The following is a 24,821-nucleotide window of genomic DNA, read 5'->3' on the forward strand; positions in this document are numbered from 1 at the left end:
GGATATGTACGCAGGCGTCCACTTCTTGCTGGTTCTGGGTGGTGGAGTATAGACATTGCTGCCCCTATGTCTCTGTGATTCTGGGTACAGCCACAGGTGCCCCTGCCTCTGTGACTTCAGGATGGTGGGGTGTAACAAGGGTTCCATCCTAGATCCAGACTACTTGAGTTTAGATCCCCGCCGTCACCTGCCAGCCCATGAGCTGGTGTCTGCGTGCCTTCTCTCTGGGGTGGGCATGGTCGTCACCCCTATCTCAGGTCATGGGGAGAGAACAGGCGTGAGGGGCTTGGAGTAATGCCGGCCACCAGCACTTGGTCACCTGGTCTCCGCAGCACTGGCAGGGCTTCAGGCATTTGGGCTGTGCTCAGGGTTATACAGCAACCCTAACCCTAATCCTGCAAGACATGGCCTAGACCACCTCGGAATAGCTCTGCTGGAAGTCGGAAGAGCACAATAAATACCATGGAGTCTCAGAAAGGAAGTTCTTGTTTTGCAGACTGGTTGAGTCACCAGTAAGTCTGGTCCAACTCCAGAAGGAAGCAAGGCAGCTTCCTGATGCTGAGCTGCCTGCCGTTGCCGTCCCAGAGTGGGAGCCAGCAGCATTTGGGGCTGGGCTTCAATCCAGGAGCTGTTCTGGCAGCCCTAGCTGTGCGTCGGGTTGGGTCCTCTAGCTCGGCATCATGGCAGGAGGGGTCAGGCCATGTGAAGAAGGGAAGCAGGTCAAAGGTGGGAAATTTGTAACACCAAGGGCCTATTAATGTAATGCCTTTCTAGGTTGTTTTTGGTTTTGTCTTTTAAACATTTTATTTACTCATTTGTCAGAGAGAAAGAGTGCACACAAGCACGGGGAGCAGCAGAGGCAGAGGGAGAAGCAGGCTCCCCGCCGAGCAGGGCTCCATCCCAGGACCCTGGGACCATGACCTGAGACGAAGGCAGACACTGAACCGACTGAGCCACCCAGGCGTCCCTGGGGTGTTTCTATATTGCATATTAAAGAAGAAAAGCTTGGAGAGAGACTGAGAGAGAAGGGGGAGGAGGAGGAGGCAAGGGCAGGTGTGGGAGGGAGAGAAAGGGCGGCAGAGCAGTGGGCAGACACCTGTATCCATGCTGTGTGCTGCTTTGTGCCTCGGGCCGTGGCGGGCTGGCAGGCAGGCAGGAGGTCCGAGGATTCGTGAGCACCATTGGCTGTTAGTTTTACTGAAGGCGTTGCTGGCCACCCCCTAAGGAATAGTTCATCTTCATTAGGTAGCAGGCTTTCTGCTCACACCACGTGCTGTGAATAACTGAATACTTTGAAATGATATATGTGCGTGAATGTCTGTGATCTGTATGTGTAACCTTGTCCTCTTCTTGTTAGAGCCTGGATTTGAGCAGTTTAAAATGTCAGAGAGGTTGCATGGGAACTGGATCAGACTGTACTTGGAGGAAAATAACTCAGAAGTCCTTTCCAACCTGGGAGCCAAGGTTCGAAGGCAGTACTTGGATGCCCTGAGGACCCTGAGCCTGTCCCTGAGCAGACAAGTGGCCCAGTACGACATCTACTCGATGCTGGTGGGGACTGTCATGGTTTTAGAGGTACGGGAGCTTGTGTGGAGTTATGGCTCAGCCGTTAAACTGATTTGATATCTCAGCCAGAATATTGTAGTTTAAAGCATATAAAATATTATTTTTTTCTGAAAATGGGAAAATACCAGTTTCTTTGTTTGTTGAACTCTGATTGTCTGTCGTCACGCCCAAAGTATCGTCAGGCGTCAAGTGGCTGTGCTCCACATGGCTGCATGTGTACGTTCTTGGTAGGTCATCAGAAATCGTGTTCAGTGGGCTTTCTTCTTCTGTTTCCAACATTCGAATAGCTGGCACAAGGTCAGGAGACAGGCTTTTTCTGAACAGTTCTCTCCAAGCCCAGCAGTCGTGGACACTGCTGCTGTTTTCCTGTTCCAGGTTCTAGCCCTGCTCCTACTCAGCATCCCGCAAGCTCTGAGCAGCAAGGCTGAACTGGAGGTTCCTCTCTGGTCGCCTGTGTTTTCTCTGCTCTTTTATTTGATGTTCCTGGTTCTTTCTGCTCTTCACGTCATTGTGTGCACCTCGGCCGAGAGTTCCTGCTATTTCTGTGGCCTCTCGTGGCTGACAGCAGGCGGAGTGATGGCGTTGATCTCTGCACTGCTCTGTGCAGTCGTGTCTGCTCTTGCCAAGATGTTTGCCGATGGAAAATTCCTGAGCAAGGTAAGGCTCGTTCCTACACATAGGACACTGGCTTTCTGAATAGGCCATTTTCTCTTATTTCAGCTGATGTTTCATTCATCAGACACTGGCTAAACACCAGGTGTGTATCAGGCGGAGTCAAGGAGCCAAGGAAAGGAGCCCACACTTCAGAGGGGCCGACGTCTGAGCATCCTGACTTCAGACACTCAGATCTGTGTTGTCAGGTCACGTGCCTCATTTCTTTATGGGAAAGACAGGGTCCCTGTGACCGTAAACATGACACTGTACAGAGCTGTTGGTCACAGAAGAGTAGGCAGTTGGCTGATGGGGCAGTGTGTGAATCAGACATCTCTCCGAAAGAGTTTGAGCGGCAGCCAAGGGAAGAACATTACAGAGAGAAAAGAGTCAGCTCGTTAGACCTTCTAGGAAGGTCAGCAGGAGGCCGGGACCCTGTCCTCATCCTGCCCTCCTTGGGAGTCCATCCTGCCTTTTCTTTTCAAGACTGATGTTTTCCTTTAGATTTCTTAGAATCTTTGGCCTCTGACACCTTTATTCATGGTTGTGGTGGCAGACCAATGAAGCAGAGGTGGATAGCCACGGTTGGTCCATGATACCAGGAGCCCAAGGGACTCAGGGAAGTGACTCCAGCCCCCCCACCCCCACCCCCAGTGCAGCTGCCTCATCTTGAAGCCATCTGATGCCCCTCCCTGCGTGCGTGTGTCTGAGGAACTCACGGGTTGTTGTTTATAGCACATTTCTGTTCCCCGTTAGAGAGCATAGGTTTCCCTAGAGCCATTTGATTCCCTGGGGCCTAAATAGATTCATGGCATCTCTCTTTCTTTCTTATACCACTGTACACGATAAATAGAGTAAATATTATTAAGTAGTTATCAAATGACAGTCATTAAATCCTCATCTTTAATTTTAAATGCTTTCAGTTAGTATATTTAAAGGATAGTACTGTGATGCCAACTTTCTTGTTTCAATAGAATTGACCATTTTAATGAAAACTGTCTGGATTTCTGGAAAAGTCATGGCAAAATTAGATGTCTGCTTTGGTGGAATGTATCCTGGGGGTTCTTTGGTTTCAAATAGCTGGAACTGACTGTGGACCACCCCTGAAGACCTCAGGCTCCCCGGGAAAGGGTGAGGGTTCCAGAAGGGCTGGTAGGTGAGCTCTCTGAGCTGCAGCACTGCCCAGATGGCGTGCGTCGCTCAGCTTAGGGCTCGCAGTCCAGGGAGACAACTGCCCATGCCCCAGGAGGATAGGCAGTCCCATCAGCGCAGGAGATGGGTGTGGGGCGTGAGGAGCAGCACGTACCTGTCACAGCAGGTTATGCTCTGTGAGCCAAGAACTTGAAGTGCATGTGGTGGGATTTGGGTAATTTTTATATTTTTCCTCACAAAATGCACTTTCCTTTTACAGAATCCAGCTCATCCAAAGGCACGATGGTCGGAGTTAGATGTTCTTATCTTACTCGGGACCATGGGCCACGTACTGAGTCTGGGTGCAAGCAGCTTCATCGAGGAGGAGCACCAGACCTGGTATTTCCTCATTAACACCCTGTGTCTGGCTCTGTGTCACGAAATCTACAGAAACTGCTTTCTGAGGGACGACTGTGAGCCCCAGCAATGCTCACACGTGGAGGAGGGATTCGTCAGCGCTGCACCAGCATTACAGGACAGGAGCATCCGCTGTAACATGTTAGAGCCCCACAGAGGGTCTAAGGACCCCACTTCCCTTGACACGCTCAGAGGCTATGAGAAGTGGATGGTGTTAGCAAGCCCATGGGTGATACTTACCTGCTGTCGGCTGCTACGGTCACTAAACCAGACGGGCGTGCAGTGGGCCCACCGGCCTGACCTGGGGCATTGGCTCACCAGGTGAGAGCATGAGCTGTGGCCTTAGGCCAGACCTTGCATGGTTGACTGACCACACAGTCTTCTTTTTCAAAATGTAGGCCTATTTTTCATATTCAGAACAGAAGTGGTATTTGAGATCTGAAGGAATGGAAACATAGACCGTAAGCCATGATTTGATGTTGAAAGATGGATTTCTTTGGGTTTTTTTAATTGCTGAATCACTGTAATTGTTTATGTTTGAAAACCTTTGAGTTTTAAAATGACAACTGCAGCAAGGATGTAGTTTTGTCACTTGCTGCCACCTCCCTGACAAGGTCGGGCTGGGACGGGGCCATGCTCCCTCTGGCCGCCCACTCCTCTCTCCCCACCCTGAATCCAGTGGCCGGACAGCCTCGTCAAAAGTACAGCAGGTGGGGAGGATCAAAGCAGAGAGAGGGAACTGGGACAGAAAGAGTCAAGATTTGGCCGTATCAGGGCGCCTGGGTGGCTTAGTCATGTAAGTGTCTGACTCTTGATTTCAGCTCAGGTCATGGTCTCAGGGTCGGGCGATTGAGCCTCATGTCCGGCTGCACACTCAGCATGGAGTCTGCTGGAGATTCTCTCTCTCCTTCTGCTTCTGCCTCTACCCGCCCGCCCCGTGCATTCTCTCTCTCTCTCAAAAAATAAAAAAAAAGTGACTATATTATATATATATTTTTTAAGATTTATTTATTTATTTATTTGAAAGAGAGAGAGAGAGAGTGCCCACAAGCAGGGGGAGTGGCAGAGAGAGAAGCAGGCTCCCCGCTGAGCAAGGACCTGATATGATGCGGGGCTCAATCCCAGGATCCCGGGATCATGACCTGAGCCAAGGACAGGCGCTTAACCGACTAAGCTACCCAGGCACCCCTATGTTATACATTTTAATTGTCTGTCAGTGAAGACTTAGAAAACTAAAGTAGAAGGAAGAGAACAGAATGTACATTTGTTTCCTGTTGCTGTGAAGGACTTACATGAAAATTACCAGCAGGAGGGGGGCTCAGGACAGTGCCAGACATGTTCCTAAAGGAGGGAATGCCAAAAGAAAGAGAAGGGACATGCTCGCCCTCCTGGGGATCGGGGAGCTTTGGGTCAAACAACAAGGTGTGATTTTACTCATAGTCAGGTAGACACACAGAAGGAAGTGATAGAACCCAGTCCTGGGTAGCAGCAGAGGACCCCTGACCATACACTGCCGTGGTCCTTTGGGAAGATACCTGGAACTATCCATCAAAAGCTATAAAAATCCTTCCTCTGGTCAAATAATTCTGGTGGGAAATTTTTCCCAGGTGTTCACTCTGTTAGCAAAGCCCTGGCGACCACAGGAACCACAGGCCGCTTTTTCCAGGGGCCTGCCACGTGCCTGCTCCTTTCATTTTCACAGCAAGCCTGCAGAGAGGTTGCTGGCCTGTCCCACCTCAGAAGAGGAAGCAGAAGGGAGTTGAGGCACCTGCCCAAGCATGTGAGGTTGGGAGAGCCCCAGGACAGCCCAGTGGCCTCACTTCTTATTTTTCTGGAGAGTTGAAGCAGTGCAGGAGAATGTGCTGCTTCCCAGGCCCGATGCCTCACGCCTCCCCCCCACCCCGCCCCGCTCCTTAGTCTGGACCCTCCTTCAGCACACTCTCCCCAACAGGATGCCCCCCTCCTGCATCACAAGTCTTCCCTGTGCTGCTGAGTTACTCCTGTCAGTTTGTGAAGAGGTGGCAGTGTGGCCCCATTTCTCTTCATAGCAGAGCTTCTGGGGAGGCATGTAAACTCACCTTCCTTATTGCTGTCTTTCAGTTGTTATAATTAACAATCTAGGAGAGTGCACAATACACAGTTTAAAGGGCAACAGTGAATGGACACCCAGATGACTGCCTCCCAGAGCAAGGACCAGGGCAGGGCCAGGCCCCAGCATGACCCCTGTCACCACCTGCCATCCCTGGGCCCACGTCTTGACACTGGCCACATCTTTCCTCTGAGTCTTTTCCATGTAGTTTTTCCACTGATGTGTGTTCACTTGGCAAGATAGTCACTCATCCACTTAACAACTCTGAGTGTCTGGGCTTTGTGAGCACGAGCTGTGGTGAATGACACAGAAAAGAATCCTGCCTTCCAGCACAGCCCTCCCTGAGGTAGCAGGATGGTGGGCCAGGGCCAGGCAGAGGGGGGGGCCCAGCTCTGCTGTGACAGCTTCGTGCTCCAAGCGGAGATGCTCAGCCCCTCTGCAAAGTCTCCCCGCCTGGGAACGAGCAGACACTCTTTAAGTGAGTCAGTCTGTGCCAATGAGTGAATGAGAGAGAATCACGCCGGGACGTGCCTGTCTCCCTGAGCAGGGTGTTCGCTGGTAAATGCATTGTGCCCAGAGTCTCTTCACCTCTGGGTGGGGAACGTGGGGCTGCCAGGGGAGCCAGTGGATAGTGTTTTATACAGATCACTGCGCTGGCCAGTGAAGGCCTGGTGGCAGGGGCCATTTGGGAATGGAAATGAGAGTTCGGGGTAGCCGTCCTTCATTTGTTACATTTTAAGAACCTTTGAATTTAAATCACCGATGATTTTCTTCTCTGTTTTGCTTTTCAGAAAAATCAGCTAAGTTCTTAGAAAGCCACTTGATGTAGACCCATGACATCGCCAGTTACACTTGTTAGTAATTTGGGGCCTTTTCCATTTCATTTCAGCTCTGATCACAAAGCTGCACTCTCTCTTCTGGCTGCCCTTTCGCTCATCGTGATTTTCGCACTGGTTCAGAGGAGGTGCTCTCTGACGTCAAAAGTAGCCATGGCACTTGGCCTGCTGGGCGTCTATTGCTACCGGGCGGCCATTGGAAATGTCCTATTCCCATGGCAACAAGACAGCAAAGACATTTCAAAGTAAGTGCACTGGCAAATCGATTTCATGTTTTAGGTACTAAAGCAGGCCGTGCAGTCTTGAGAACTTTGGAGTTGGTTCCTGCAACTTGTGATCTCAGCAGTTACTGGAGCCTGACAAGGAATGCCTCAGTGAACGGATTCTTTTAGCCTCTTTGTTTTGGGAGGAGAGAGACATATAATGCAGTAAGGCCACTGAGCTTTCTTTTTTAAAATAAGGGATTCTCTGAAAATAAGGAATTTAAAGGGTTTACTTTTGCTCAGTTAAGACATAGTAACAGGAATCACAAAGAGTGGATGCTTCCTAGCAGTTGGGAAATAAAGGCACACCAGAAAAATCAGCTCTCCCATAATTTACGGTGAGCTCCGGGGGTGGGGAGGGCCCCCTCGTGCTGAGTCATGAAGGCCACTTTTTGTCACAGACTGGCAGCTTTTCTTTTCTTAATGGTGATGTGGGGTGGGGTGAGCAGAGGCCATCCTGGCGGCTGTTTGTAAAATGTGCTAAGAACCTTGAGTGTGTCCAGCCCTCTGACCTGGGCGCCCTCTTACGGAACGTACCTCAGGAGTCCACCCAGAGACGAGGCCTGATACCGGCACACGGGCAGGCTCTCGGAAAACTGATTTACAGGTGCACATAATACAAAACAAGGTAATTGGCCAACAGTGGTGGGATGAGCCTCGGAATGATGTTAAAGCTCTGTGCTGACCAGTGTGCTTTCATAGAAGACATGAAGATGTCGATCGACAGGCTGTAAAACTATTGTATGACCCCATCTTATGAAGTATGTACATATTTTTTTTTTGTTTGTATGAAAGACTAAAATAGGTAATTGGTTGTGATTATATTTAGGACGTGGAATCACAGGTAGCTTGTGATCTTCCTTTTCATGCATTTTTTTATTGCTTTTCTAGTCAGAGAAAGAAAAGCAAATGTCATCTTCTCTGAAAAGGTCGAGGTGTAAGCTGAGGGCTGTGACCAGGCTGTGTGGGTGCCCAGGAGCCATGGGCACACCTGGAAGCAGGACCTGCCGACGGTAGGGGCAGTTGAGGTGACGCCAAGAGCCTGGCTGAGGTGACAGCAGGGTGGCAGGCCTTCTGAGGCAGCGAGGTCAGGTAGGGGGCGGATGGTGGGGAGACATCTCAAAGGCTCCACTTTGGAGCCTGAGACTCTGAGCAGATGTCAAGGTTGGGCGTCACGTTTGAGGGTGAAACATGAATAAATTCCTCATTTCCTCTCAGATCAATGCACCTAATTTCGTGATCACTCATCTTAAGACTTGAACCACTTGCCTTTCGTGGATGCCACAGCATATACCTTGTCGGTGTCCAGAGCAGAGACCAGTGCACCCTTTCATTAACCTGCGGGGCTTGCCTCACATTCTTCCTGGGAAATGCTTCCATTCCCCACCTCCATCTGTCCTGGTTCTAGCTCCGTCTGCTTCTAGATCTGCTCCAGTACTAGAGCCATCCTGGTTCTAGCTCCCTCTGCTTCTAACTCTGCCCCAGTTCCAGAGCGTCAGGTTCTAGATGGCTCTAACAGCTGCTTCCCACTGTTCAGTCCGAAGCTGTCCATCGGTATTCTAAAATCTTCTTCACCACTCTGAATCCCAGGCTTGGCTGGAGTGGAAGGCCAGATTGCCATGGTCCTGGACGTGCGGGAATGGCATTGCATGGTTTAGGGCAAGCAGTTGGAGCCCTAGAAGGCATCCGCTGCTGCTCTCTTTCCTGTTCACCACCCAGACTGCCCCGGCATTCTTCCGCTCTGATGACTCAGGACCTTGGCTGATTGCTCCTTCTTTAACCCTTGTGGGTCAGTCATCAGCTCTCCGTTTAGTACACGCCTTGGTGACGGGGTTGCACCTGACCCCAGCTCCTTGGCCAGTGCGTGACCCCATGGCAAGTGTCTACACCCTGGAGGAGGCACACAGCAGACAGTGGTCTGACTGTTCGATTTAAACTATGCTGTAATAAAAGGGATTGTTTTTAAGTGCATAAACCTTCCTAAGAAAATCTGAGATAGGAAAATTCAGTTTTTCAAAACAGATACATTATTATGGTGATGATTTCATTTAAAATTTAATTTACTTAGCATTACTTTAAATGATTAGCTTTTCTTGTATATATAAAATATTTGATTTATGAAATTTATTTAAAATGTGTTTTAGGGATGCATGTGTTTCATAAGATGAAATTTTTTGATAGAGTGTCATAAATTATATCCTTTACAAATAATTGGAAATGAAGTGCTAAAATAAATCTCTTTTTTTTTTTTTTTTTTTAGATTTTATTTATTTATTTGAGAGAGAGAGTTAGGGAGAGAGCACAGGCAGGGGGAGGAGCAGAGGGAGAGGGAGACGCAGACCCCCCGCTGAGCAGGGAGCCCGACAACGCAGATCTTGATCCCAGGACCCTGAGACCATGACCTGAGTGAAGGCAGACTCTTCACCGACTGAGTCCCCCAGGCGCCCCTAAAATATTTCTCAATAACCCTTAATACTTGTCCTGTGCTGCGCACTTTACCTGGGTTCTCTTGTTTAATCCCCAGGACAGCTGATGAAGTGTAGGTACCATTTCTCTTCATTTTAGGAAGGATGAAGCCTTACCTAACTTCCCCCAGCGGCAGAGCCCTGGCTGACCTGGCCCTGACCTTCTCTAGGCCCCACGGTGCGCACTGCACTTGGTTGCTTGGTTGCAAACATGTCCAAATGTATCTTAACGTTATAAACTCGGGGACGTTTCTGACAGAGCTTGGCCTTGTCCTGCTGCAGTGGTCTGTCAGACACCGTGAAGCAGCTGGATGGTTTTTCCAGCACCCTGCAGGGGATGGCTCCAGTCTTGCACCAGGCTATCCTTGGGCCAAATGAGCGAGATTTCCCAGAAGCCATTTCCACCACAGAAGTGCACAGAGAGAGGACAGGCCTGCCAGCCCCTGGGTAAGGGGGCTCCTGGGGGGCTGATACACAGAAGCAGACACCCCCACTTCCACAGAGTCACCCAGGTGGGCAGGTGCTACGGCTTATTTAGTCAGCTAAGTAGACACGTGGTTTTCATGGGAAGAATATGTATGAGTTTTTTGAGCTGGTGCTAACGAATCAAACTTGTTTTGCTTTTTTTTTAGGGGTGTTATTGAAGCTCGTTTTGTTCATGTCTTTGTCCTTGGCATTCTGTTCACGGGCACCAAAGACTTGCTTAAATCTCAAGTCGTTGCGGCAGACTCCACAATCAAGACTGTGGGTTTATGGGAGATATATAGTGGATTCGTTCTTCTGGCCGCTTTGCTCTTTAGACCACATAATCTGCCAGTCTTAGTGTTTAGCCTCTTCATTCAGACTATAATGACTAAATTCATCTGGAAGCCTCTGAGGCATGATGCAGCTGAGATCACTATAATGCATTATTGGTTCGGTCAAGCATTCTTCTATTTCCAGGTAGGTTTTCATTATTATCGTGGATAGAAATCTATTAACTTTTTATATGTCATTTATCTTTTTTCTTTGAGAAAATTTACCATAAGTTGGGAAGTTAGAAAGGTTGTTCGGTGAAGGAACTTTAAGTGTGGTGTGGGGAATGATGCTCAAATCCTGTGTGTATTTGATAGGATAAAATGCACTTAGTTATCTAAGACTGACACCTTCGCTCTGGATCCAGGAGTGCTTAAGACAGCGTATTAAGCACTATACGTTGTGTATTGGATCTGTTTACCATGACCCGTTAGGGACACCCATCACAGTTCCATTGCTTTACCTGATGAGGTGATGACTGAACTCTCTCTGCCCGTTCCCCTAGCCATGAGTGCCGAGTGCTGTTGGGTGTCCTCACTTGGTCCTCAGTTCCCTGGGGCCCCGTGGTCATCATGTCTTCTCTCCAGTGTTAAAGGGCCCACCAGAGGCAAGTCTAAGCTGCCTCTGGGATGGATCTCAGTATTTGCCTACGTGCTTGGAGCGGCACCTGGACAGGTGGACAGAGGGACCAGCTCCTGGTCTGGGAGGGACTCAGTTCCATCCCAGCCTTCCCGCATCTCTGCCCTGGTTCAGGGGGCCCCACACTCCCCTACCGGCTCCGCACCCTCTGGCAGAGGAACTGTGCACAAGCCCCTGAGCATCTCTGTTGTGTTTTCCCATCTTTAAGGTGAGGATCTGTACTGTCTCTGTGCACCAGGTTCTCCCTCTTTCAGTCCCTGGGGACTTGTGTGGTCTGTGTGTCCCGACAGGCGGGCCTGGGGCTTCTTCCCTGCCCTTCCTACTTCTCCCTACATTGCCGGCACTCCTGGTCTCACCCACAGAGCAGGCCCCCCCACCCCACTGTTCTCTGTCTGTTCCCGGAAGCCCAGAGAGGGGTGGGGTGGGGGGAGTTCTAGAAATCCATGTCCTGGAGGATGTGACCTGACCCTCAGACCCTCCTTACCGTCCGTCTCCCCTGGAGGACCCCCGTACTTCTCAGTCCAGCCCTGCACGTGGGTGGCTGGAGCCCCGACACTGGTGTCCGGCACTTCTGAGCCAGATGGCCTCTGGCAGCACCTGCTGTGCCCTGGTCTCACTATAAAATGGGCTACTCCACAGCTGTCTCCCCCTCGGCTGCTGTAAGGATCGAGTAGTGACAAACAGGAGGTAGGCATCCTGTGTAGTCGCTCTCTGTGCTTGCTGGTGTTCCGCAGGACCTATAGGGAAGGCGTGACTGGGGTCTGTAGGACCTGGAGAGGGACCGCACCTCCCTGGAGTTGCTGCCCATCCCGGGAGGTGTTGGTGACTGAGGACCACACTGGCGACCAGCACACGGCGCCTGGGGACGTGCCGGTCAGCTCCGCCCCGGGCAGGCTGGCCTCTGTTGAGCCTCACGGGCTTTCAGCTGTGTGTGTCCCCATGGTGTCAAGCAGCCCCATCTCAAAGGCCACACCTTTCCTTACCTATCGGAAGAAATGTAAGAGGTCACCAACCTTGTGGATGTGAGGGAATGCAGTTTGCCCAGGAATTCCAGAATGCCCGCTGGGAAGGGGATGAGGATAAAGGAGGCAGTTGTAAACACTGTACCGTGAGCTGCAGAGGAGAGAGGCACGGGTCTGGAGTCTGCTTCTGGGTGAGACTTGCTCTGCCTTGTTGGTAGCGACACACCTGTGTTAAGGTTCTTTCACGCTTGGCCATTCAGTGTAACTGATGTGTTGCTGTAGAAGGACTTCAAGCTTTGCTAAGCATTCCAGCAATTTCTAGATGGCCCGTCAGCCTCACAGTCCTCTCTTTGAAAGTCATGCACAGACCTCTTCCGGTGGTGGCCTCCGTCTCTGACCACGAGTGCCTGGGTGGGGAATGGGAACGCCATCACCGTGGAAAATCACCACGCCCGTCTCCCTAGTCCAGGCTCCCGGGCACCGTGCTGGACAGCGACCACGTCCAATGAGCACAGAGGGCACCAGGGTGCGGGGATGGCCAGGGCTCCTTGTGGGCGTGGTCCTGGCGTACCTGCAGCTGCGGCCTGGTGCTTGCGGACTGGTCGCGTGGTAGACCCTGCCGGCACATGTGCTGAGAGTCCAGCAGGCTGCCTCTTAGTCCGGAAGAAGAAGGTGGCTGCCGGTTATGCACCCTGGCCCGCGCTGAGGCCTTGGTGTCAGGAAGACTGACAGAGCCACGGTCATGCCCTGAGCGAGGAGACCGCCTCACGTTCTGTGTGCTCCTCTGTGGCACGTAGCCACATTCCACGGGGCGGTGACGAGGCATCCATGATGGCACACGGTGCTGGTACTTGGCAGCGGAGCGCCCGTGTCCGATCCCACCGGTGCCCCTGCAGCGGCACCGGTCCGTGCTGGGGGTCTGTCGGCATGCGAAATCAGCACAGACCGTGGCGCTTCAGGCAGTGACCAGCAGCAGTGCGGGCCTCCCTCGTCTCAACCCTGCCCATAGCCCTTCCGTCACGCTCAGGTTTCCTGGGAGAAGACCTGCAGGCTTGCTGCCCCTCCTTCCTGCCCTCAGCTCGGGGACGCCTGGTCGCACGGGTCGGGAGTGTGGTACCCAGCTGGCCTCCTCTGGGTCTCCGCACCTTAGTGTCCCACCAGTTCACTGAGAGCCACAATGGCACCACGTCAGGACTGTGGAGGATTAAATGAGTAGATGCAAGTAAAGCCCCAGAGCAGGCGACTTCACAGTGTTGGAACCGTGTGTCTGTCGTCGTCATGCCTCCCCTTGCTGCAGCGCTTGGGACTCTTGTTCTTCCCTCTTCTCAGCAGCTCTGGGGTCTCCTCAGTCTGTAGCGAGGGGCTTCTAAGTAGGAATTAAGTAATCAGGAGAGAGCCCAGGCAGCCACGGGCAAAGTGGCTGGAGGGGAAGCTGCACAGTGGAGGTTGCTGTCAGGGGAGGGGCCCGCTGTAAGAGGTGGTGAGGATGGGAGTAAATGCATGTCTTCGAGATATTTGGGAGGTCTGCCACCATGACCCGGTGGCCACCTGCAATGACACAGCAAAGGAGGAGGCAGTGGGGTTCCACTGTCACATTTGTGAAGCCATAAACACCCAGCTGGAGTTGTGTCCTGGGCCATTGATAAGTGGTTCCAGGAGGGGCCTTAGTTGGACTGGGACAGACAAATGTCAAACTTACAAATGTCCGGAGTAGCTGAGGAAAAGGACACCAGCAGTGGTAAAGACTGAAAGTGGAGAGAAGAGCTGAATCTAGGAGAGGTTTCCCTTGGATGCAAACCCCACCCTCCTATGCAGGACGAGCTATGCATTACCCCCGGGGCTGGGCGGTGACCCACCAGGGTCTCCAGTCTGACAAGCCAAGCCCTCCCCGTGACCAGCGTGCCCTGTTCTGCCTAACAGCAGTGTCCACCCATTGAAGGAGCCATTTGGCAACACCACCCCCAGCCTCCCCTTGGCCACTTTGCCTCCCAAGGCCAGGCGCAGCCCTCCAGACAGGTCCCTCAGCACAGGGAGGTCAGCGTGTCTGTCTCAGGTAGATAGAGCTGAGAGGAGTTTGGAATTTGCCATAGTTCATCATAAGACTTTTATTTGTTTAGTTTCCTGAAGGTAGAAGACATTTCACTTGTTCCTCCCCACCTGGAAGCAAGGTGGGAAAGGGGTGGGCGGGCATCAGGGGCTCCCGTGTGTCCATGTCACCGTGACCGCATGCGGCTATTTGTGGTTGCTGGTGGCCGTGTCAGTGCTGCTTCTCCCTGTGTTCCAGGGAAACTCCAACAACATAGCCACGGTGGATGTCTCAGCGGGCTTCGTGGGCCTGGACACCTACATGGAGGTCCCAGCTATGTTCCTGACAGCGTTTGCCACGTTCGCGGGGCCTGTGCTGTGGGCCAGCCACTTAGTGAGCTTCCTAAGCTCAGAAACCAGCAGGTGAAGCTCCTTCTTTGTCTTTCAGCACAAAATCTGATGGCAGGTTGACAGTTTGAAGAGAGCATCTTACTCCAGATATAGGGTTCCAAACCCCAAGGGCCAAAAGGTCTTCATCAGTTTTCTTTTCCTTAAATAAGAGTGGACAGTCCAGCATGTGGGCCAGAGGCAGGTGTAAGTGCAGGTCTGTGGCCACCCTGTGTGAGATGGCTGGGGAGGCTGTGGGGGTATCTAGCTTCAGCTGCTCTCTTCCAGCTCCTACCACGATGTGGTCGCCTGGGGCACAAGAAGGAAAATCTCTTCTGGTTTCCCTGCTTGCTGGTGGCCTCGTTGGGTGGGGCAGGCAGGGAGGGATCTTCTGTTTGGGGCATGAAGACAAGGCCTGCTGGCTCTCACCTCCAGGGTCCCTGCTGCAGAGGAGCCTGCACAGGCCCAAAGGGCTTCAGGCTTGGTGGCCGTGCCCTGCCCTGCCACTGAGAAGCCCCCTCAGGCTCCACGTGGTCCCCCAAACCAATGGGGCAGCCTACGCCACCCTCCTGCCCATCACGCTCCTTGGTGCTTTCTTACTTGTTTACACATTGGTCCTCCCAGAAAGGCGGCTTCCTAAGGCGGGGCCTTCGCGGTCTTTGGGCACCACGGTGACTCAGTGCCTGGGTCCATCCTGGCAGAGTGTGGCTTGCGTGGTATGTGGGCTGTCTGATTCTGTAAAATGGGGTGATGGTGCTGCCTCCTGAGCTGGAGGGGCCTACGTGAGGAGTCCCACAGGCTGCAGGTGTGTGAGCAGCCATGCCGGGTCTGTCAGGGCTCCCCCGGTGCCCCACTCCCAGAAGCACCTTCGCACTTCTTAAGCTACTTGGTTAACCCACAGGCGTGCCTCCCCCCCCCCACCCCCGCCCGATGCCAGCATCTTGCTCAGGTGCAGGACCAGCCTCCACATGCTGAGTGGTCCGTGGAACATGCAGGGCGCAGCCAGTTAGGGAGACCCCAGGAGGACACTGTTCCTGCCAAATGTACCCCTGTGTCTCCAGTCTTCCAGGGGGGTGTCACCTAGGGGAGGGCAAGGCTTCCTGTCCCTATTACCCCTCTGGCCCCCACTTCTCTGCCCCCTATTAAAAATGCAGCCCTTGTTGTGGTGACTGTGGACCCCATGTTTGAACCTCCCGGGACATGTTCAGGCCCCACCTCTCAGGATCGCACTTGGGGGTTCCCACATACTTCATGGGATTCCTCTCATCCTCGCCCCAGACCAGCTCCTGGGACCCAAGCCTCAGTGACCTTGACTTCTGCCCCCAAGTTCATGTCCACAAGCCACCATCTTCTGCCGTTGTACAGTTGCAGAAGGGGTGAAGAGGAGTGTAGGTGTGAGTGGGGTGACACTCTCAAGTCAAAGTTTAGAGCAAGAAAGCTAGTCAAGGCTTCAGCTGTGGAGAGCAGGCTTCCTGCTCTAGAGACCTTCTGGCCTCCGCTCTAAATTGCCATGGTTGATTCTCAGCCTCTCAAATGTGAGAGTCTCTCCTCCAGCTGGTTTTCCTGAGCACAAGGGAGATGCCTACGAGTCACTGTGTCCTCCTTGGGCACACACTTTGGGACCGTCTCTGATAGACTCCTCAGAGTCGCTGCTGGTCTGGCGGTCGGCACCTCAGAGTCGCTGCTGGTCTGGCGGTCAGCACGTGCAAGTCAAGGTGCTGCCGGCCGGGCGGAGGGTGCTCAGGCTCTCATTCTGTGAGCCCACGTGGGCCGCAGGACCACCGCTGAGCCGTGGGTTCTCCCCCCAGCAGGCTCCCCGACATCTCTGTGACGGGGCTTAGGTCAGGTTGGGGGGCCTCAGTCCTCGTCAGTGCCATCATGTGTTGAGGACTCGGGGCCACGAGTTGGCCTTGGAGAGCTTATCTGCCACAGCGCATATGGCTCTGCTCTGCACACCGTATCTGCAGCCTACAGATCAACGGAGTGGGTGCGCTGGGGAGGATGAGGGCCAGGTAGGGAGAGCCTGGGCTTCTAGGAAGAAGAGCTCCCTTGGTGCTGAAATCACAATTCGATTTTCCTTGCACTTTCCATCTGTTTATATGGGGGAGAAAAAAAGACAAAGCATTTTTTTGTAAGTAAGCTGAAAGCATTTTAACTGGCCGGAGAGTATTATATGATGTTTTCTTCTCCATAGTATGATATGATTTTTTCCCTAATTAAGGAGTGTTTCTCTTTTATTTTAGAAAAGGGTTTTCTTGTTCTTTTTTAAAAGCTTAAAACATCAATTTTTACTCATTGGTTTGGGGGGCGGAGGGTTCCAAAGTCACGAAAACTAGAGCCAGATAAAAATGGTGGAAAAAGAAAATATTTCTAATGGCTCAAAAATTGGGCCCTGGGTGGTCCATGACCCTTGGCTTCAGTTCTGGAGCCTGGTGGCATGGACAGCCATGATGAGCCAGGCTGCAAGGCCTTCATCCATTTCCCTACAGTGCACGTTGTTCTTTGCTGAGGTTGTGGGAATGGTGACCCTACTGGGTGTTGCTATGGAAGGAAGAAGCCGAGTCTTCTAAATAGGTGATGTTTGCTTTGTGTGAAATTGAAATGCCAGGAGGGGCAGGGTCCTGGGAGCTCCATCTCCCTCACTGTCTGGTCAGCAGGCTCTTGGCTGAGCACAGACTCCATGACACTCCCCAGGAGAGGGGTGGCAGTGCCATGAGCCACAAGCTTCATCCATGAAGCTTTTCCCAAGAGTTTCCCTCACCGGGTATTGTTGCAGTGGCCCTTGAGGGAGTTAATAAATAATGCCCCAGGGCCCAGCTCCCTCGAGGTCATCTGCCTGATGGACTGGATCTTGAGTGGGACCCAAGATGTAGGTGCAAGGATTCACCCCAAGGAGCTCATGGTCTGGTGGCGGTAGCAGAGAGGTGAGTCAGTTACCTGCTGAGCATGTCACAGAGATGAGATCAGAATGGCTGAGCCCCTGAGTCTGCTGGTGTTGGTCAGGATGGCCTCCTAGGGAAGAGCATGTGGGTAGAAGTAATCAGCCAGTCAGGGGAGCAGGGGAGGAGCACGTGCACAGGGACGAGGCCACAGGCTGGTATGCAAGTAGAAGCAAGCAGAGTATGTTCCCTGCCAGGGGCCGATGCAACAGCTGGAAAACCCAGCAGGAAGAAAGAATGGACACCAAGGCCCAAGATGGGGAGCCAGTTAGGGCAAGGTGAGGGCACAGCGGGGGCAAGAGCTGTGAGCATGGGGGGCCAGGCGCCCTTTGGCCCCTGAGCGGCTGTTGGCACCTTTTGCTGGACATTGAGCACACCGAGGGGATCTGAGTGGCACCAGCTAGTGGCGCTGGGTCGCTAGGCCTAAGGAGCCCCTTTGTGGAGCACATGTGTGCACACACACCCATGCACACGCACACACGCTCGCTCTGTACCTCAGGGTCTTCGCTCCCCCTACACAGAACTCCTCATTGCTCACCCTTCATGTCCAGACCCTTCCCAGTGTGAGCATGGTGCCCCCCAGGCTCCCCTGAGCACACAGACCATCTACTCCCCACCCTGGGACTCCAGTAATCCCGGGTCCATGTCCCCATACGCGGCCATGCTGATGTGAGTCCTACACAGTGAGGATGGCTGCGCGTGTAATGGGGGTCGTGCTTCAGGAAAGGGTGGGCAGCGGTGACGTGTGGCATTTACCGGCCCCAGAAAGGCCACCTACACTCATGCAGTGTTTGAGGGGAAGCGTCAGAACTGGAACTTGGCTTTAACCAGAGCCTGGAAAGCCTGGCCTCTGAGGATTTGTGAGGTGAAGTGAGTGAATGATAGAACTTGTCATTTGGAAGGAAGTTGCCTTCAAGAATAGGTTAGATTTATGTAATGATTGTGTCGATGGTTTGAAAAGAAAAAGAGGGCATGCGTGTGCTTTGAGGGCTTGCGCATGCTTGAGAATGCTCTTTTCTGTTAATTTGCTTAGCAAACACTCTCGGGCCAGTGTCCCCAGACCAGATGCTCCACTGGGCAGCACAAAGCAGAGCTCAAAACGTATATCTCATCCTGTGTGATTTTCTTTTCATTATGTTTCATAACATTTGTGATGCGTTATGTAGTGGTACATGCACATGATTTTTAAACATATCTATTGCAAAATTTGGGGATGCACTTTTCACAAATATTTTGCAGGTTGAGGCACTAGAGAGTGACAGGACAGCCGCCTGCAGCTGTTGTCCCCTTGGGTGGGTGGGCTCCTGCCCACCAGACTGACCAGATTGGGTGGGGGGTGTCCCAGGAACAAGAGTTACCATGGTCATTTTCAAAATAAAAATATTGATTACGTGTATGTTCATGCCTTACATGATGCAAAAGTGGCATATACTAATACACATTCCCTTTTTATTAACAGCAGTTCTGCACTGGGTCATGCTTGCTTCTGCTATGCACTGATCTGTTCTTTTCCAGTCTCTGCGTATATCATTTTGGTGACATCCCTGCGTTACCATTTATTTATATGGAGTGTGTTTTCTCCAAAACTTCTTTATGAGGGGATGCATATCCTCATCACAGCTGCCATCTGTGCATTCTTCACAGCCATGGATCAGACCAACACGAAGTCTTAGACACTGGAGAAACAATGTATTTTTAAAGTCTACTATTCACTTCATGCATTTTGGTAATGAAAAAAAATCTGTCTAAATGCAAGGACATTCTAAAGAAAATTGTGAATTCTACAAAGTTGAATAGTTGCAGTTTCTTTCACTGCTGTACTTGAATTTAGATTAAATAGTAGTTTAAAAGGTCACTTTAAAATATTTAGTTTGAATATGAATCATATTCCCCTGTTGACAATCACTCCATAAAGTTCTGAACTTTTAATTTCCTCTGGATAATAAGTCACTCAAATATCTGTGTTTAAATTGATGAATAAAAAGGTCTCAGGTTTATTGTGGTGTTTGTGGACTTCAGAAAGCCGGGGAACTCTGGGAGAAGGCTTACCTGCTGCTGGAGTTTACCTCGAAGAACCCAGACCCCTTAATGACCCTAGAAACCACTGGAGGTCGCAAGGAGCATTAGTTTGTGTTACATCTGTCAACATTAAGACATTTCAAAAACTATTCGTTGAAAGTAAAGACATAAACTCATTCCATCTTAACATAGAATATTTTTAAGAGAAATAACTTTTCCAAAACAAGAGTATCTACTGAGGAGAGTGGCATTGTTTTACATTTTTGCACATATCTTTAGTGTCTTAATTGAAGATTAAGTTCTTCAATTAGAGTAGGTTAGATTCTGCATTCAGTCTGTTGTCATATGTGTGTTTGAAGTAGTCACATAGATATGTAGTTGGGAAAGGGAGGAATATTTTATTTTTTATTTAAATTCAATTAATTAACAGTGTATTATTAGTTTCAGAGGTAGAGTTCAGTGACTCATAAGTCTTATATAACACCCAATGCTCATTACATCATGTGCCCTCCTTAATGTCCATCACCCAATTACCCCATCCCCCACCCCCCTTCCCTCCCGCAACCCTGTTTGTTTCCTATGACTAAGAGTCTCTTATGGTTTGTCTCCCTCTCTGATGAAAGGGAGGAATATTTTAAAATCCTTTTTCTAATCACCGTGGATGCTCTTTTTGGCACTGCACTAAAACATGACAAACGATGGTTCCTTAATGGTTAATTGGAGAAAAAGCAAGTGCATGCAAAACAGGTGAAGCCCCATTAAGGTCTGCACCTGAGGTAACAAGATTACCTGGTTGACAAGTTCTCTGTCAGTATAAGATGCCATTGGGGGGAGCTGGGTGACTGTACGTGGATCTTTCTGTATGATTTTTGCAACTTCTTGTGAGATTCACGCTATTTGAAAAATGAAAGTTATTTTAAAAAGGAAAAGAATAGTTGCAGTGTGGAATCTGAAACCGTGTCAGTGCACTTTGTGTTCTGCTTTATTAAAATTCACTGCTCTGTACTGCTCCCCAAATGGGTCTATTACCCAGGTAGGATTCTGTAGTATCATGTGGAAATAACACTTCTCTGCAGATGTTGACACCATACAATATTCAGTACCAAAAATCACTTGTTACATTGCCAACAGTCTCCTCAGAAAAGTCTTCCAGCATTGGAAGCTCACAGTGGCAGATGCAAGTTCTCCAAAACTCTTTAACTTACATCTTTTAACTTACGTAATGATTTGATATTTGTATGCAAAATGGTCACCACTGTCAATCTAGTTAACATCCATCACCACACAGTTACAATTTTTTCTTGTGATAACAACTTTTAAGATCTACTCTCTCTGAGATACATAATACAGCATCTTAAACTGTAGTCACCATGCTGCATGTTATACCCCCAGGACTTATTTTATAACTGGAAGTTTATACCTTTTGACCCCCATCACCCATTTCACCCACCCTCCACCCCTGCCTCTCTGGCAACCACCAGTCTGTTTTCTGTATCGATGAGCTTGGTTTTTTGTTTGTTTAGATTCCACATATAAGTGAGATCATACAGTATTTGTCTTTCTCTGTCTGACTTATTTCACTTAGCATAATGCCCTCAGGATCCATCTATGTTGTCACAAATGGCAAGATTTTCTTCTTCTTTGTGTCTGAGTAATTTGTGTGTGTGTGTGTGTGTGTGTGTGCGCGCGCGCACGCGTCTACATCATGTTTTCTTTATCCATTCATCCATCAGTGGACACTTAGTTTGTCTTCATATCTTGGCTATGGTGAATAATGCTGTTATGAATGCAGGAGTGCAGATATCTTTTTGAGTTAGTGTTTTTGTTTCCCTCAGATAAATACCCAGAAGTGCAATTGGTGTATTATATGGTAGTTCTATTTTTAACTTTTTGAGGAAACTCCGTATCATTTCCACAGTGGCCACATCAATTTACATTCCCTCCAACAGTGCACAAGGGTTCCCTTTCTCCACATCCTCATCAACACCATTGTTATTTCTTGTCATTTTGACAGGAGAGTGTTTCCTAATGTACAGATATTTAATATTTACAAATATTTACGTTTTTTGCCACTTTCTAAAATTGTTTTTTCTAGTTACAGTACATCTCCCACTTAATAATCCATTCTGAAAATCCATTGTTTCATGCTAAAACACTAACTGGGGATCTATTTTCCATTAGTTTAAATAGAAAACTATGAGAATGCAATACATGTCATACCCAAGCCCCCAACCAGTTCCCTAAAATGTAACTACACATAGCAAAATGTCTACATGTAAGTACCATGCTATCATGTTAGGGAGCAAAATGCTTAAAACTGGTTCCTGGTCATCAAATAGTTAATATGGTTATTAACTGGTGTCTTTTTTCCTAGCTTTTTAAAATAGAAACTTAGAATCATTTTAAGTCATTTTCCTCTCCAATATAAGCATTTAAAGCTATAAATTTCCTCTTTTATTTTCACTATATTTACAAATTTTCATATGCTGCATTTCTATTATCATTCAGTTTGAAATATTTCCTGCTTCACTTTTATGGCCTAGCAGTTGGCTCGTCTTGATGAACAGTCCATGTGCAATAGGAAAAAAAAAAAAAAAAAAAGTAGATTCAGCAATTGTTTGATGTGATGTCCTATAACTATTAGGTCAGAGTACTTGTTGTCAGCCAGACCTTCTACATCCTTACTGATTTGTTTTCTACTTATTCTTTCAATTGCCAAGAGGATAGCTAAAATTTCCAGCTGTAATTGTGGATTTATGTGTTTCTTAAATCTGTTAGTTTTTTCTTCATGTATTTTGCATTTCTATACACTAATAATGAAATAGCAAAAAGGAAAATTAAGAAAACAATTCCGTTTCCAGTTGCACCAAAAGAGAATAAAATACCTACAAGTAAATTTAACCAGGGATGTGAAAAACCTGTACTCTAAGAACTATAAGACATTGATAAAAACAACACAAACAAATGGGAAGATATACCATGCTCATGAATCAAAGTAATATTGTTAAAAGTGTCCATATTACCCACCCTCCAATTCTACGGATTTAGTGCAATTCATAACAAAATACCAATTGTATTTTTCACAGAACTAGAGCAAATATTCCTCAAATTTGTATAGGACCACAAAAGACCTCAAATAACCAAAGCAATTTTAAGAAAGAACAAAGCTGGAGGTATCACAATCCCAGATTTCCAGATATATTATGGAGCTATAATAAAAGAGTATGGTACTGGCACAGAAATAGACATAGACCAATGGAACAGGATAGAGAGGCCAGAAATAAAAAGTTTATATGGTCAATTAATCTATCACAAAGGAGGCAAGAATATACAATGGTGAAAAGACATCTATTGTCTCTTCAATAGATGGTGTTGGGAAAACCAGACAGCAACATACACAAGAATGAAACACGACCACTTCCTTACACCGTCCACAAAAATAAATCCAAAATGGATTAAAAACCTAAATGTGAGACCAGAGGAGAACATAGGCAATACTTTCTTTATTGGCTGTAGCAGCATTTCTCTGGATATGTCTTCTCAGGCAAAAGAAACAAAAGCAAAACTAAACTATAGGGACTGCACAAAACTAAAAACCTTTTGCACAGTGAAGGAAACCATCAACAAACAAAAGGGCAAGCTACTGAATGGGAGAAGATATTTGCAAATGATATATCTGTTAAGGGATTAATATCCAAAATATATAAAGGACTCCTACTACTCAATACCAAAAACAAAAAGACTTTATTTTATTATTTTTTTAAAGATTTGTTTATTTGAGAGAGAGAGAGAGTGCATGGGGCGGGGGGGAGGGGGACAGAGTGCAGATCCTGACACAGGGCTCAATCTCACGACCCTGAGATCACAACCAGAACCGAAACCAAGAGTCGGATGCCTAACCCACTGTCACACAAGTCCCCCCCACAAAAAAAAAAAAAAAGATTTTAAAATGAGTGGACATTTTTGCAAAGCAGAAACACAGATGGCCAACAGTCACATGAAAAGATGCTCAACATTGCCAATCACAGGTAAATGCAAATGAAAACCACAATAAGATGTCACCTCACACCAGTCAGAATGGTTAAAAAAGACAAGAAATAGCAAGTGTTGGTGAGGGTGTGGAGAAAAGAGAACTCTCATGCACTATTGTTGGAATTGATAATTGTTGCAACCACTGTGGAAAATATGGAATTTCCTCAAAAAATTAAAAACAGAAATACCATACGATCCAGGAATTCCATTCCTAGGAATTTACCCAAAGAAAACAAGAAACTAATCCAAAAAGTTATATGCACCCCTATGTTTATTGCAGCATTAATTGCAGTAGCCAAGATACGGAAGCAACCTAAATGTCCGTTGATAGATGAATGGATAAAGAAGATATGGTATATATACACATTAGAATATTACTCAGCCATAAAAAAAAATGAAATTCTGTTATTTATGACCTAGAGGGTACTAAGTGAAATATGCTAGCAGAGAAAGACAAGTACCATATGACTTCACTTACATGTGGAATCTAAAAAACAAAATAACAAAAACAGAAACAGACTCATAAATACAGAGAACAAACTGGTTGCCAGGGTGGGGTGTGTAGGGACAGAGCAAATAGGCAAAGGAGATTAAGAGTACAAACTCCCAGTTATAAATGAGTCACGGGGATGAAAAATACAGCATAGGGAATATAGTCCAATAATATTATAATAACATTGGTGACAGATGGTGACTACACTTACTGTGGTGAGCATTGCATAATGTGTAGAAGTGTCAAATCACTATGTTGTACATCTGAAGCTAATATAACATTGTATGTCAACTATACTTCAATAATAAAATTTTTAAAAATATTATTAAAACCTGTTATTAGACACGTACACATACATTGATATTTGTTCTGTCTTCCTGATATATTTACTTTATATCATTGTGAAATCTACTTTATCTCTGGTAATACTCTGTCTTAAAGTCTATTTTATCTGGTATTAATACTGCTACTTCAACTTTCTTTTGATTAGTGTTTGCATATAACTTCACCCTTTTGATTACAACCTACTCTGTCTGTATTTAAAGTGTATTAAAGGCTCTTTAACTCAAAACTTAGGTCCTCTTCTTTTACCCAGTCTAACAGTCTCTGCCTTTTAATTGGAATATTTAGTCCATTTACATTTAATGTAATTATTTGTAGTGTTGGATTTAGAGCTGTGACTTCTCTATTTGTTTCACTTTTTGTCACTGTTGTCATTTATTTCTTTCTTGCCTTCTTTAGATTAATTTAGTACTTTTTAGTATTATATTTTATTTTCACCATAGTCTTTTATAAAAAAAAAAAAAAAGGCATCTTTTAGAATAGTTTTAGATATACAGAAAAATTCATTGGGAAGTACAGGGAGTTCTCATATTACAGTCCCCCCACACATAGCTTCTTTTATTAATATCTTGCCTAAGTGAGGTACACTTGTTACAATTGGTGAGCCAATGTTGATACATTATTATTAGCTGAAGTCTATAGTTTACATTAGGGTTCACTCTTTGTCTTGAATATTTTATTAGTTCTGAGAAATGTGTAATGACATGTATCCACCATTATATTATTATATAGAATAATTTTACTGCCCTAAAAAATCCCCTGTGCTCCAC

General features: G+C 48.0%; 1 protein-coding gene across 3 annotated transcripts in view; it reads left to right on the forward strand.

Annotated features, from left to right (window-relative positions):
* Positions 1–19,631, forward strand: part of PIGG (phosphatidylinositol glycan anchor biosynthesis class G) — a 41,792-nt gene extending 22,161 nt beyond the window's left edge. For 2 of the 3 annotated variants that reach the window (XM_032395526.1, XM_032395528.1), the window contains 7 exons: positions 1,358–1,575; positions 1,942–2,223; positions 3,629–4,086; positions 6,744–6,935; positions 10,051–10,360; positions 14,099–14,262; positions 18,625–19,631. In XM_032395526.1, coding sequence (XP_032251417.1) covers positions 1,358–1,575; positions 1,942–2,223; positions 3,629–4,086; positions 6,744–6,935; positions 10,051–10,360; positions 14,099–14,262; positions 18,625–18,838 — 1,838 coding nt within the window. In that variant the 3' untranslated portion in view covers positions 18,839–19,631. The remainder of the gene's footprint in view (positions 1–1,357; positions 1,576–1,941; positions 2,224–3,628; positions 4,087–6,743; positions 6,936–10,050; positions 10,361–14,098; positions 14,263–18,624) is intronic. The other variant, XM_032395527.1, reaches the window with a different exon arrangement.
* Positions 19,632–24,821: the final 5,190 nt, after the last annotated feature.

The sequence above is a fragment of the Phoca vitulina genome, unplaced genomic scaffold, assembly GCF_004348235.1.
Source record: "Phoca vitulina isolate PV1807 unplaced genomic scaffold, GSC_HSeal_1.0 scaffold85, whole genome shotgun sequence".
Taxonomy (NCBI): domain Eukaryota; kingdom Metazoa; phylum Chordata; class Mammalia; order Carnivora; family Phocidae; genus Phoca; species Phoca vitulina.